The sequence below is a fragment of the Mixophyes fleayi genome, chromosome 7, assembly GCF_038048845.1.
Source record: "Mixophyes fleayi isolate aMixFle1 chromosome 7, aMixFle1.hap1, whole genome shotgun sequence".
Lineage (NCBI taxonomy): Eukaryota > Metazoa > Chordata > Amphibia > Anura > Limnodynastidae > Mixophyes > Mixophyes fleayi.
In genome coordinates this window covers 125,951,378-125,965,273 of record NC_134408.1, presented here as the reverse complement: position 1 = coordinate 125,965,273, position 13,896 = coordinate 125,951,378, and the positions used below count along the sequence as shown (strand labels likewise).

Genomic DNA, 13,896 nt, shown 5'->3' with positions numbered 1-13,896 from the left:
CCCGTTGCACACTACCTCTGCATGCAGTGTGCCTCTCCTCTGTCTCCTCCAATCACCATGTTGCTGCCTCTACTTAAACCTGGCTCTGGCGCCATTAGGGTGCCAGAGTAACAGGTTCCTGACTCCAGCGTTTTCCCTGTGCTATTCCTGTTGTGACCCGGCTCTACTGACCATTCTCTTGCCTCTGCACTCTCCTGTTGTGACCCGGCTTGTCGACCATCCTCCATTCTTTTCTGCCCCATATTGTTCCTGCGACCTTGGCCTGTTTGACTACCCGTTTTGATTCTCCTTTGTACCTTGCATTCCCGATTGGCCCGGATCGGCTGACACTCCTTACCGCTACACCGGCAACTGGCTAGTAGGACCGTGACCTGCGTGTCCTGTGCAGCGAAGTCCAAACCTCCTGGCGAACACCAGGGGAATGTTAGACTCCGCACCTGCTAGTTCAGTAGTGCTAATACCGGGTAGTGGCTCTCTATACTCAAGTCTACGGCTGAGGTCTGACAGGTGAGAGGTTATGAGTGCAGTAGGAAGGTGAGAGCAAATGGGAAGCCTGATCTAGTGATGAGGTCAATTAGAGAACCAAAAGTATTGAGTCGATGGGAGAGGGAGCGAAGCCATTTTAGGTCAGCTTAGAGCTTAGCGCTAGCAATGATGTTTGTAACATACAGCTGCAGAGCAGAAGATGCTAGTATAGGCAGTGTCCCATTTATGGAGGAAGGATTTGGAGGCTGTTAAGTGTCTGAGACACAGGTGTGACACTTTCCAGAGTGGAGCTGTCAAGACACAGTGATTCCTTTTCAGCCTGGCAGGTGAGCAGAAATGCATGAAGCAAGTCTCACTCGTGTTGAGAACATGTTTGTTCACAGTTAGTCAAGATTAAGTATTGGTGAAGTCCAAGAGGGTGAATAATGTCAGCAGGATTTCTAGCACTGTGGTAAATAACCAGGTCATCAGCAGAAAGAAAAGAGGCATGTAGTTTGGTGCAAGGAGCAGTAAGTCATTAATGAAAATCGGCACTCCAGCAAGTGTAGAAGAGAACAGTGTGGTTTTTAAAAGGATACTAACCTTATATTTTTATTTTCCCTTTGTACTCATTATTTATGTAAATGTTAAGTGATAACTGTATAAAATTATCCTTGTCATAGAACTTTAAATAGATTCTGTGATAATACTCTCAAGTATGATTGCAGTTTCAGTATCTGGTATCTTTCCCCAGCATGCCTTTATCTGAGGTGAGATACTCCTCTCCCAATACAATAAAATGGGTGCAGGTCCTAATGACAAGGGATATAAGTGACATCATTGGGTTGGAGCATGATGTATCTGGGGGGGAGTCAGGTTCGGAAAGGTCCGAAAATATGACAGACCAGACAAAGGGCTAGATTTACTAAACTGCAGGTTTGAAAAAGTAGAGATGTTGCCTAGAGCAACCAATCAGATTCTAGCTTTAGATCAGATTTAGTGCACTCTACAAAATGACAGCTAGAATCTGATTGGTTGCTATAGGCAACATCTCCACTTTTTCAAACCCGCAGTTTAGTAAATCTAGCCCAAAGAGTTGGCAGATGCAACTCCCTAATTTTATTCACAGCCTGCACAGAGGGAAAACTATGTGCAACATTATTATCCATATTTATATAGCCCCAACATATTACCCATCATCATCTATTTATATAGCGCCACTAATTACGCAGCGCTGTACAGAGAACTCATTCACATCAGTCCCTGCCCCATTGGAGCTTACAGTCTAAATTCCCTAATATAGACACATGCTCACAGACAGGAATACAGACAGACAGAGACTAGGGTCAATTTTTGATAGCAGCCAATTAACCTACCAGTATGTTTTTGGAGTGTGGGAGGAAACTGGAGCACCCGGAGGAAACCCACGCAAACACAGGGAGAACATACAAACTACACACAGATAAGGCCATGGTCGGGAATTGAACTCATGACCCCTGTGCTGTAAAGCAGAAGTGCTAACCACTAAGCCACTGTGCTGTCCAGTGCTTTACATTGAATTACTTATGTTTTCTTGTGTGTCTTGGCTGAGTGAATAGCAGCTCAATAAAAGTAGTGGCTAAAGTCACCACAAAAATGCTGTTAAAATTATGGTCCTTTGTGCATTTAAAAAACTATGCAAAGCTACTATGCAAAGCAGAGACTGTCTTGAAGTGTGTCCTAAATACACCTCTTGCAGCTACTTAAATCTCATTTAAGCATTTTAAAATTTTGTTTTGTGTTTATAACAATCGGACAGGTGTGCAAATGCAATTAGATTTTTATGAATACTGAAAGCTTTCAACCTCTTCTCTTTCACCCAGCGCAAATATTTCACATTTTACAAGGTGCCTTTTTGCCACGCAAATCTATGTGCAGCAACATAAGACCAAAGACAAGTGCTGTAAAACTGTATAACATAAGAAGAGAGAAAAAATGGAGAGAAAAATGGCTTTAGTGCTCGAAAAATGCTGATTTGACAGGTCATAGATGGCCCCACATGATTACTGTAATGATGGTATTATCAACTTTACAGAATTCCAGGTATTATTACTGATATAGTGCAAATATATTATGCACACCCTGCCCTTGTGGAGCTTACAGTCTAATTATCTACCACACAAACACACTTGGGGCAATGTTGTCAGAAGCCAGTTAACCTACCAGTATGTTTCTAGAATGTTGCTTGTCAGTGTACTATTCTGCAAAATTATCTGATAATCTATTTGTGGCTAATAAAAATCACCAAAGGATAGCGGTATTAAATATTAACATATTATATTATCTCAATAACTTAAGGAGTGTTTGTTTATTATACAATGATTTTATAAGACATGTTTACTGTGTACCAGTGTCACTTTTGTAAGAAAACAACCTTTTAAAATATTATAACATTGTATTTGTAGAATTTTGTGTCCCAAAAAGTCATGTTAATTTAATGGGACTTTGTTTTACACAAATTCATTCAAGTCAATAAACTTTTTTTTTTTTACAAATGTTAAAAATGCAGATAGTATTTTAGAATTAATTAATGCTACTCTTTATAGCTATGAAAGTAAAGGCATTTTTGGGACATTCCACCACACAATAATAACACTAATAAAAAAAATCTAGTGCTTAATACATTACTCTATCATCCAAATTCATCCAAGAGCATTGAGGGAGGAAAAAAAGCTATCTCTATGCACAAATAACAAAGGGAGATTGTCTCTTTGCTACAAATCCTTAATTACAAAAAAAAAGAAAAAGCCCAGAGGAGGGGGGGGGGGGGGGGTCCATACTTCTGGACAACCAATGTGAGGGTCTCCAGGAGCTGAGGGTCCCTTTGATCAAGAAAATCCAATTATTTGTGTATATACATTTCCCACACAGTGATTACTTCATTAATTGTCCCGCCTTTATCACCTCCCTTTCCACCCCCTGTAATAATCAGTTCTTTTATCCAGACCAACAAACACTCCGTAGGAGCTTTTGTAGATTCAAAGGATTTGCTTTCGTTTGTGAAAGAGCTGCTGTGCTTTGATGATTGGGCAGCTGGGAACTTCAAAGGGACAGACCCGGGCTGTGACTGGCTGGCGGCCCAGCAAAGTCCTTATCAAATTCTTGGAGGTGCTCCCACTACAGTCAGTCAAGAGGCTGCTGGAAGGGAGGGGAGGTGGGAGGGAGATCAACCTGCACAGACCCCAGTACCAAATACACAAACTGGCACACGGGGCTTACTGGGTGGGGAGACAGTGACTAAAGGGGTCTCCTCCATGAATCTTCAGCAGTGTGGTGCCCATCAGTGCAAAGGGTTTGCCCAGCTGCAGGAGCAGGACTATGGCAGCTGTCGCTGTACTAAGGAACGACTCGCTCCAGGCATTCCTACAGGTTAGTGCGACTTTCCCACAGGTTAGTGCGACTTCCCCACAAGAAGTAGTGCGACTTATGTGTAGTGAGCTGACTGATAACTGGTAATAGTTGTGTGATAGGCTTGTTACACAGCAAAACCCTAAACAACTAGTACTAGGGTATTGTTAATAAATGCACAGAAATAACATTATTAATATATGACTATCACTAAATTTATAGTCCTTCACTCACTTGTCCTTATGTATATGTCTAGTTGAGTTTTGATCTTAAAACTAGGTCGTTTTAAAACTTTTTATAATATAATTATATAGAGCAAAGTAGCAAATACAATATCCATTTAGTTTAAGGTTGATTTGATATAGATCAGCTTTCATTGCTGGAAAACCATAAAACAAAAATAAAGTTTCGTTTTGGGCTTTAATAGATAGAAAAGTCATTTTGAAGTTTGCATTTGTAAATGTCATTTTAATAGGCTGTATGTAGTTTTTGGATATTATCATGATCCTTTATAAAGTCTCAATATAATGGGCACAGCTGTACAAAAATGGTAATAATGCTCACAAACCAAATACAGCAATAATTTAAACTCACCGCAGTTTTTCACTGCATTTTAAAGAGCACTATTTAAAATACCTACAGTAAAACACTTCACATAGTTAAAGTTTGAGGATTTTACTACACATGTATGTTGTGTATATGAGACTTGAAAAAAAGATATGATAAGTTACTTTTGGGAAAAGTACCTTCAATTGTTTAACTTTCGATTGTTTATACATCTCTGTATCTGTGCACGATTAGGACAGTTCTACAGTTTAAGAAGTGACCTGCATGTCGATGTGTATTTATATATTAGTTAACTGCAATGTTCTCCCATGTATACTAAACTCATATATCTTTATTTACAGGACCGAACACCCAGCGCTTCACCGGACGTGGGGAAACATTCTCCTTTGGCTCTTCTGGCAGCTACCTGTAGTCGAATCGGTCAGCCAGGAGTTGGTCATGACTTTATTCAGGTTCCTTATGATCCAACCATCGGATCTCCATCAAGGATTTTCCACCCATGGACTAATGACATTTCTACACACTCTCCAGGTGGAATACAGGCACACAGCAGCCTTGGACTTACAGCTCATAAAAATCAGCTCTCATCTCACCTCCAGTCTTCATTTGTAACTCATGAACTACCCCTGACCCCCCCTGCCGACCCCTCCTACCCTTATGAATTTTCCCCAGTAAAAATGCTGTCATCACCTATAGCAGCTTTTCAGTCTTCTAACTGCCAGGCAGCCTATGTACCTTCTGTTCCATACGCTTCTGCGGCCCCCATTGCTTCTGCAATTCATGGTTTTGTACCAGGTCACTCCAACCTGATACGCCAGCAGCCGCGGCAACTCTCCCCCAATCCAGCGGAAGACATCCCTTGGTGGAGTATCCAGCAAGCAACTCCAGTCACTCACCCGTCTCCAATCCCTCACGCTCATCACCGGTTTCCTATCCAGAGAAGTTTAGTTCTAGGACATTCAGACTTTGCACAGTACCAGACACAAATTGCAGCACTTCTGCAGACCAAATCACCACTGGCTACCGCCCGGAGATGCCGGAGGTGCAGATGTCCTAACTGCCAATCTTCCAGTGGTCCAGATGAGCCTGGAAAGAAAAAACAACACATCTGCCACATTCCGGGTTGTGGGAAGGTATATGGAAAAACCTCACACTTAAAGGCTCATCTTAGATGGCACTCAGGAGAAAGACCATTTATCTGTAACTGGTTGTTCTGCGGCAAAAGTTTCACCAGATCTGACGAGTTACAGAGGCACTTAAGGACTCACACTGGTGAAAAGCGGTTTGTCTGCTCGGAATGTGGGAAAAGATTCATGCGAAGCGATCACCTGGCCAAACACGTGAAAACGCATCAAAACAAGAAGACTAAAGTGGTCGAGAGGACAGTGAAACAAGAGCACCACAGAGACCACTAGAGCAGGCTTGATGGATTAGTCTACAGTGCAATATACTTGAATACAGAGTTCTGGGAATACTGTTAAAACAGAAATGTTTCAAAGCACAATCCCTGTGGTCAGATTCTGACTATAAACAAATCTTCCATTTTTTACGCTCGGACCTCTCCAGTGACTCCATGGATCTGTATATTTCTGCTCACGTTGTGGTTTTAAATTAACATGCCGTAATTCAAATATATTAAGACTTTTTCTGCAGCTTACACTCATTCCCAGCAGACTATTTAATGTCTTTTTTAAACTTTATCAGATTTTTCTCCCTTCCGTTCCAACATGCATTATTGATTTTGTCAATGGGACACAACACGATTTCACTTACAAATAAACAATGAATTCTTTTGGTCAAAGAATCACAGCCAAATTGGCTTTGTCTGAATTTGAATTTATACGCGACATATCTCTTTAACCGATTGTAGGGAAACGGTCTCTTTTACTAGTTAGTTAATCATAGCTCCCAATGTTGTTTTTGGATTGTGTGTCATCTTTTCTTCTTTATTGTCCCACTTTTGGGTATTTTATATAATATATACTGTATTTTTCTGGATATACATCATCATCAACTTTGAAACATTTTGCTCCGACTCGTAAATTCACTATACATCTATATAAAATATTATCATTATTGTGAGATTAGTATTTTGCAGCTATGTGTAATGTTAATTTGTGTCTGCAATCAGCCATGGTATGCGCTTGTCTGTTTTGTTGGAATGTAAGAACATATTTGTTTTTTTCTTGGGTATTTACAGTGTTGAAGCCTATGACTAGTTGGATTTCTTTAACCTATTGAAGCAAAACAAACACAAACAAAACTGGTATGGTTAAGCTATATGAATCAATTTGCTGTCATAAAAAATTAGTTAATGAAATTGCGATTGAATGTTTCATTATATTCATTAACTTCCATCACCAACATCAGTGGTCGAAGTGCAAATTTAGAAGTGGCTAGAATTAGCATTATTTACCCTTGAACTAAACAGTGAAATAATATTATCATCAATGACACTTTATTAAATAAGGTTTGCTGTACATTTTAAAAAGACTTTTAGTAAACAGAACTAGAGGTGTAGGTGTCACTAATTCTGGTGCTGCAATAACTTCCAGACTTTGAGTCTTCTAAAAATAATCCTCAGATTTTTATTTATTGAGGGTTTTTCTTTCAGTTTCTCCTGATTCCTAGTTACATTTATGAAAGAAACTTGTTATGGCAGAAAGATGGGTGACACTACGCACCTCAGCTGTTACTGAACAACATGTACAATGCAGGGTAGCATGGAGGGGTATCAGAGCATGGTTTCATGCCCAGAATAAAATACTCATTTGCAGGATGGAGATATTTCTGAAATGCCCACAGTTACTCTGCAATTCATATGTGTACAATTCTAACTGTTCTCAGTGATCTACAGCTGTTGGCAAAATACAACCACTCTGAATTTCAGCTGCTTTGTGACTGGCAAAGGATTATGGGAGTTGTGTTAATGGTGCACAGAAACAGGATGCAGGCATAGGAGCCAGTTCTTTGGGTGAGCACCCCTGATATTTATTTTACTGTCACTAACCATGCAGTCATATGAGGGTAATGAGAGAGAGCACCCCCAATAATTTAAAAATTGCAGGCAGTAATGCAGGTAGATTGTTGATATTTTAAGTTACCTGATCATCACTATCGTTTATTTATAAGGTACCACAGATTCCGTCCAGCAATCCCTTCCTCTTACGTGTAAGTATCACTTTTACTTTTGGTGTCAGTAATTCTTAGGACATCCGTATATTAACCTCTCCATTCACAGATCAGCCTAACATTGCCCTGTACCAACTGCCCCTTTTCAGATGCATAATATTTCATACTTTGATCATTTCATAGACAAAAGTCAGGAACAGAACATTGCAACTAGTTCCCTAAACAGCAACAGTCCTTAACACAAGTCTGGATGCAATACGTTTCTCATTATTGATTATTTTGCAAAAGCTTCATGTTATAAATGTTAAATATCAAATGACACTGACGAAATGTGAATGTAAAAAAGTTGCTAAACTGACTCCGAAATACTAGGATTAAACAAGTGTTGCTCCCGGTGGCTGCTGATGGCCTAACAGTATTAAGAACTAGTGGGTACAATTAGCTATCACATGTTCCGGCACGAAGTCGGAGACAAATGCAATGTGACAGGACAAACGTTACTATGTAAATGATCGCATGCTACATCTAAAATATCATTGTGGCCTATTCTAGGATTACACTGTAAATTATGACATTACCCTGTTGCTTTCAGGGTGGAGGGAGGCCTTTAATTAGGAAAAAGCGAGGCAGAAGGATTTTAGATTCAGTAAATTGAAGCAATTATATTTACTGGATAATGTGTCAGTGGTCCTTTGTCCATTATAATGTAATAAAATAAATAAATATGTTTATTTGTGAAAGGAATACAAATTGCTCCATCCCACAAGCCCCACGGAAAAAAAAGTGTATGTTCCAATCATGTTTATATTACACCAAATTCTCACTTCTATGTATATTGTAAAATATGCCTTTTTTCATATTAAACTCCAGGTTTTAGATATTTATTGCTCTCAATATGACAGGAGGTGCAATAGTCACAAGTTTGCCTTTAAATCTATACAATATTATATAGTACATATTGACAATGGGTAGGTTTATGTTCCTTTAAATCAGGGGCTCTTGTACAATAACATCTCTAGAGTTTTAACCAGTTGTGTATTCAACAAGAATGATAGTTAATGATGCAAAGGTATTAATTGCTGGTTCATTAATTATGTATCAATGTTCATTAGAGGCTAACCCAGAATTCTAGACATGTTTTTATCCAATTATTAATTATTCACTGAATTATATTAAAAGACAGAGGTTTAGCAGACAAAAAAACAAATGAACTACTCTTAAACTTAATTAATATATATATATATATATATATATATATATATATATATATATATATATATATATATATATATTATATTTCTTTCTTATGTTTGTGCATGATATAGATCAATATCCCATGCCTTTGAAGTAAGTTACAGTATTTGCAGCTTGCCTATTCTGGTTTGGGGTGTAAATTCTTATAGTTCTCATGTCTTCAGTTTGACAGAACAGCCCCCACTGTATGACTCAATGGCATCCATAAGTACAGCTAATATCACCCTATGAACTGTGTAGCTTCAACAATACTAGACATATTCACACTAAAGAAGTCTTGTAGAGTGATTGTGCAACTTTAACAGAGTTAGAGCAATTTTCCTTTGGACTGTAGTAGTAACCACCTGCTAATTAACATGCTTGGCAGATGGTCAGTAAAAGCTTATTAATAGGAAATAATAATGTGAATTTGTTGCTGCAATGTTACAATTGCAACATAGTGACGGGCAGCACAGTGGCTTAGTGGTTAGCACTTCTGCCTCACAGCACTGGGGTCACGAGTTTGATTCCCGACCATGGGCTTATCTGTGGGGAGTTTCAATGCTCTCCCTGTGTTTTCGTGGATTTCCTCCGGGTGCTCTGGTTTCCTCCCACACTCCAAAACATACTGGTAGGTTAATTGGCTGCTATTAAAAAATTTACCTTAGTCTCTCTCAGTCTGGGTGTCTGTGTATATTAGGGAATTTAGACTGTAAGCTCCAGTGGGGCAGGTACTGATGCGAGTGAGCCCTCTGTACAGCGCTGTGGAATTGGTGGTGCTATATAAATAGCTGCTGCTGATGATGATAGTAATCCTAAATCTCTGTGAGTTCACCAGAATGGTTAGAAAAATTAGATAGAAACAGTACTTGCCATTTAACCTAAATCAATTAATAGGGTGCCCGTACATGCACAGTTCCGGCCACCGACACAAATGCAGAGCAGCTGAATCCATATATGATTTGAACACAGACACCATCATCAACAATTATTTATATAGCACCAGCAAATTTCTTGACGCTTTACGCACATGTACCTAAAGGATAAAGGAACACTGAGCAAGGGTGGATGATGGACAGACGGCCAGATGCGATCATGGACCAGACTTTACAGCTGTACCAATCAACATCTAAAAGATCGTAATGAGACGTTGACAAAAATCAGTGGCTGTTTAAGGCCCATACATGCTGTGAATTTCCACCAATTAGGACCTTGTTGGCTTTCACAATCAGAATGCATGGCCACCTTCACATATTAATTCATGATTATTATAAAACAGGTAGATGCAGCAGGAGGTGGTGATATAATGGAAAACAGTTATGTATACTGCTGCTTAGGTAACTGAGAAAAAGAAGGTGCTGAATCCTACAGCAACCAGTCAGGTTCGTCCTATCTATCCATCCATCCATCTATCTATCATTATTATTATTATTGTAATCCTAGTACAGATAAGAAAGTGAAAGTAAATATGTTTTGTTGCAGTATCTTACAGCACCTTTTTTTGCACAATTTCTTCTGCTCTAGTTTTAAGAAATCTCATCCAGAGCATTTTTTATAATGATTGGTACAATTGTCAAAATTAACATAATTTTGTATTTCATTGTAAACAAAAACAACAATTATGTCATACTTGCCAACTCTCCCGGAATGTCCGGGAGACTCCCGCATTTCGGGTGAGTCCACCCGGGCGGGTCCAAAATGACGCGAATTTTGGAGCCCCGCCCCCCTCACGCCCACCTCTCCCGGAAGCCAACTTCAGAAAGTTGGCAAGTATGAATTATAGATGTCTGAATTTATTCATTTAGAGCTCTGAAAATTAAAACTGGAAGGAGATCCCTACCCCCAAAAAGTTTATTTATTAGGTATTTGAGCTAATGGGCAAAGTATTTGCACTGAACTACAATGTACTCTGGGAATGGGAAGGATAAAAGTGGACGTATGTAATATTCATGCACCAGGGTTGCACTTGTCACATACTCTTATGTGCAACCCTGGAGAATGTACTTTTATATGATAAGCCCTGGTGTTATGCTTTGTTTACAGAAGGCGATACGTTGGTGTATTCCGTACCTATACAGCATATTCCTGAAGTAAATCATTCAAGAGGGTCGTCATCCATTTGGTGGGCTGAACTAATATTCATTACAATGTAACATATCAATTCACTAGGAACCAGTACCTCATGAATATTAGGAAGTGCTTTTTGTGATGTCCAGATACAGGCTGGCTAAGGTGGCAAGGAGCCATTTTTCACCTGGGCCTGTCTCCACTTACCAGTCACTGCCAGCCCAGTACGGTGACGGGTGAATACTGCCAGCCATTTACCAATCATAAAGTTGTGAGGTCCTGACATGCTGATTGGTGAATGGCCAGTGCTATCCAGCAATCAGAGTACTGATAGCCATATACTGGGTACAACAACTTCCGGCACAACCAAGCTTCCTCACTATTGTGCCGGGAGACCGGGGGACTTCAGGAGGGGTACGCAATATATATGGGACATTTTGTAAAGCTACCAGGGATTAGGGGGTTCTATATTTTAAAACAACCAGAGATTTGTAGGAGTATGCAATGTTTAGCCACCAGAGATTTGAGGGCGGCAAAAGTATCCACTATATTTTATATGGTATTCACTAAAATTTTCCCTGTATTGCATATTGGTCACTAAGATGGTCTCTATATTGTTTATCAGTCACTAGAATGCCAACTGCATTAAATATTGGTGATAATATGCTCTCTGTATTAATCCTTAAGATGATCTCTGTATCGTGTAGAGATCACTAGAATTCTCTGTGCTGTATATGTGTCACTAGAATGCCCACTGTATTGTATAGACATCCCTACAATGCTCCCTAGATTGTATAGTGGTCACAAGAATGCTCTGTGTTGCACAGACATCTATAGATTGCTCTCTGAACTGTATAGCAGACACAATAAGGCTCTGTGCTGCACAGACATCTATAGATTGCTCTCTGCACTGTATAGCAGACACAAGAATGCTCTCTGTGATGCACAGACATCTATAGAATGCTCTCTGCATTGTATAGCAGACTCTAGACTGCTCTCTGTGTCGCACAGACATCTATAGAATGTGCTCTGCACTCTATAGCAGACACAGGAATGCTCTATGTGTTGTATGGATGTCGCTAGAATGCTCTCTGTATTGTATAGAAGTCACTAGAATGCTTTCCGTGTTCCATAGTCATCCCTAGAATGCTCTCTGAATTGTATAGTGTTCACAAGAATGCTCTTTAAGTAATCTCCCAGCACCACAAGCTTACTGTTCCTATAATTGGCTCCTATAATTGGTCAATACAAGAATAAAATTAATAGCCCTGACTGATCATGATGAATTTGAAGACATGTAAATTGTAATAATTAAAAGTTATAATCCCAGCAACCAAGAATTAAGAGGGGTGTTTTTCTAGCAACAATGAAAAGGCATTTCCCAATTCCACATCATGGTATAAAATGGTCGTTGGCAAGAGCAGTTACTTCTGTGGAAATGTTATTTTTACATCCATCAAGATTGGGAGGTCTTCCTGTTGATCTGTAGATGAGGGTGAATTACTATAGTTGCAAATTTTTCAATAACTTCACGGAGCTGTGTTCGCATCCAGCAGTTGATCAGATTATTACAAGTATTAAAATGATCATTTTTACATTTTCTCTGAATCTGGATGCAAACACAAAGCTGCCAATTTGGGGTAAACTTGTATGACCTCATATCCAACAACTAGTGGTCACAGGTATCCCTTTCTACTAGGCCGTACCCCCAGTTACTGTATTGTAAGAGGATTATCACACCACAATAGGCTTCATATCCACTGGCATTCATATCCATTTATTAGAGTTTTTAATATTATTTCAAAACATGTAATGGAATGTAAAAATACAGCCCATTATACTCTATGAGACAATATACATTTGCATTTTTATTTGCAATTGCTTTATGGCGAGTTTCCTTGAGCACAGTTTATTTCAAACTGTGTCAGAGCGATTGAAAAATCCCTTCATCATAAAGGGAATTCATATTGTACACACTGACTGGCAATGGCAGATGCTTGGGGGAAGGGATTGGGGCAATCGCCCTCCCCTAGCAGTAGGCATCCAGCGGCAGCTCACTCTATTCGTGTTCCCATCCGCTGACAGGCAGACAGAGAATCCTGTCCGACCCAATCAGCGCGTAGCCGAGCAGCATTGACTGTCTGACTGTCAGCCAATGGGTACATGAACAGCCCACTACTGCTATAAGCAGAAAAAGGGGCGGGGCACCCTAAAAACGTATTAATCTGATGCAGCTGCACGCAAATGTGTAGATCGCTCCCATCACCGCCATTACGTGGAGAGGCAGTGACTAACTGGGAGGCCCTGTCCAGTCTTGGAAAATCGTCAACATTTATCTTCTGAAGTGTGTTTAGGAAGACATTAATCCTCCGCACTCACCAAAGACATTATTAATGCTATTCTAACTACTTCAAGATGTGGACTGTATTAAAAACAGGGAATGTTAGTTTGACATATTGGAATACACGTTTAGCTGACCAACTGACGCCAAAGTCTTCCCCTTCTAGCTAGTCCTGCACTCAGTGGCGGATCCAGGGGGGGCGATCGGGGCAATCGCCCCCCCCTCCCCCTAGCGGGGGCTTACTGCCGACAGCTGCAGATCCGCTCGGCAGTGACAGTGTGCAGCACATTGTCACTGCGGAGCGGACCTGCACATAGCGTGCAGCCTCAGAAGTCAGAAAGGGGGCGGGGCCTAAATCGCCCGGTGTACAACCATTTTCTAGATCCGCCCCTGCCTGCACTAAATATAAACATGAATTCTATCTGAAATGTAACATTATCATTGCTATGCTTTTAAACTGGGTTGGGTTTTACTTGTAAACAGCTTTTAAAGGTAAGTACTCCCCAAGCCATAGCAGCTATTAGACTCCCCGGAAATCACCTGGTAAAGTTGGATAATGAGGGGAGTTAGAATAAGGGTTTGTCACAAAAACTATTTTTAACAGAAAAGACATTAAGGTATTGTGCTCTTCCGCAAGTATCTATTTGTTTTGTTTTAATTTTATTTTAAACAGTTAGATAATTGTTAGTACAGTTTAACCACTA

At 39.9% G+C, this 13,896-nt stretch overlaps 1 protein-coding gene across 2 annotated transcripts; it reads left to right on the top strand.

Moving 5' to 3' along the window:
* Positions 1–3,640: 3,640 nt before the first annotated feature.
* SP5 (Sp5 transcription factor) lies at positions 3,641–6,714 on the top strand. 2 transcript variants are annotated; one of them, XM_075178663.1, is made up of 2 exons: positions 3,641–3,873; positions 4,761–6,714. In XM_075178663.1, exons 1-2 carry the CDS (start codon positions 3,823–3,825, stop codon positions 5,832–5,834), a joined length of 1,125 nt encoding a protein of 374 aa, XP_075034764.1. In that variant the 5' UTR covers positions 3,641–3,822; the 3' UTR covers positions 5,835–6,714. The 2 variants fall into 2 exon arrangements, with proteins under 2 accessions (XP_075034764.1, XP_075034763.1); XM_075178662.1 differs by having other exon boundaries at positions 3,641–3,894.
* Positions 6,715–13,896: the final 7,182 nt, after the last annotated feature.

Excerpts from the sequence above, each read along its gene's own strand:
- SP5 (XM_075178662.1), top strand. The coding sequence starts at position 3,823 with ATGGCAGCTGTCGCTGTACTAAGGAACGACTCGCTCCAGGCATTCCTA. Across the intron at positions 3,895-4,760 it reads TTAGTGCGACTTTCCCACAG|GACCGAACACCCAGCGCTTC; the intron begins GTTAGTGCGACT and ends CTTTATTTACAG.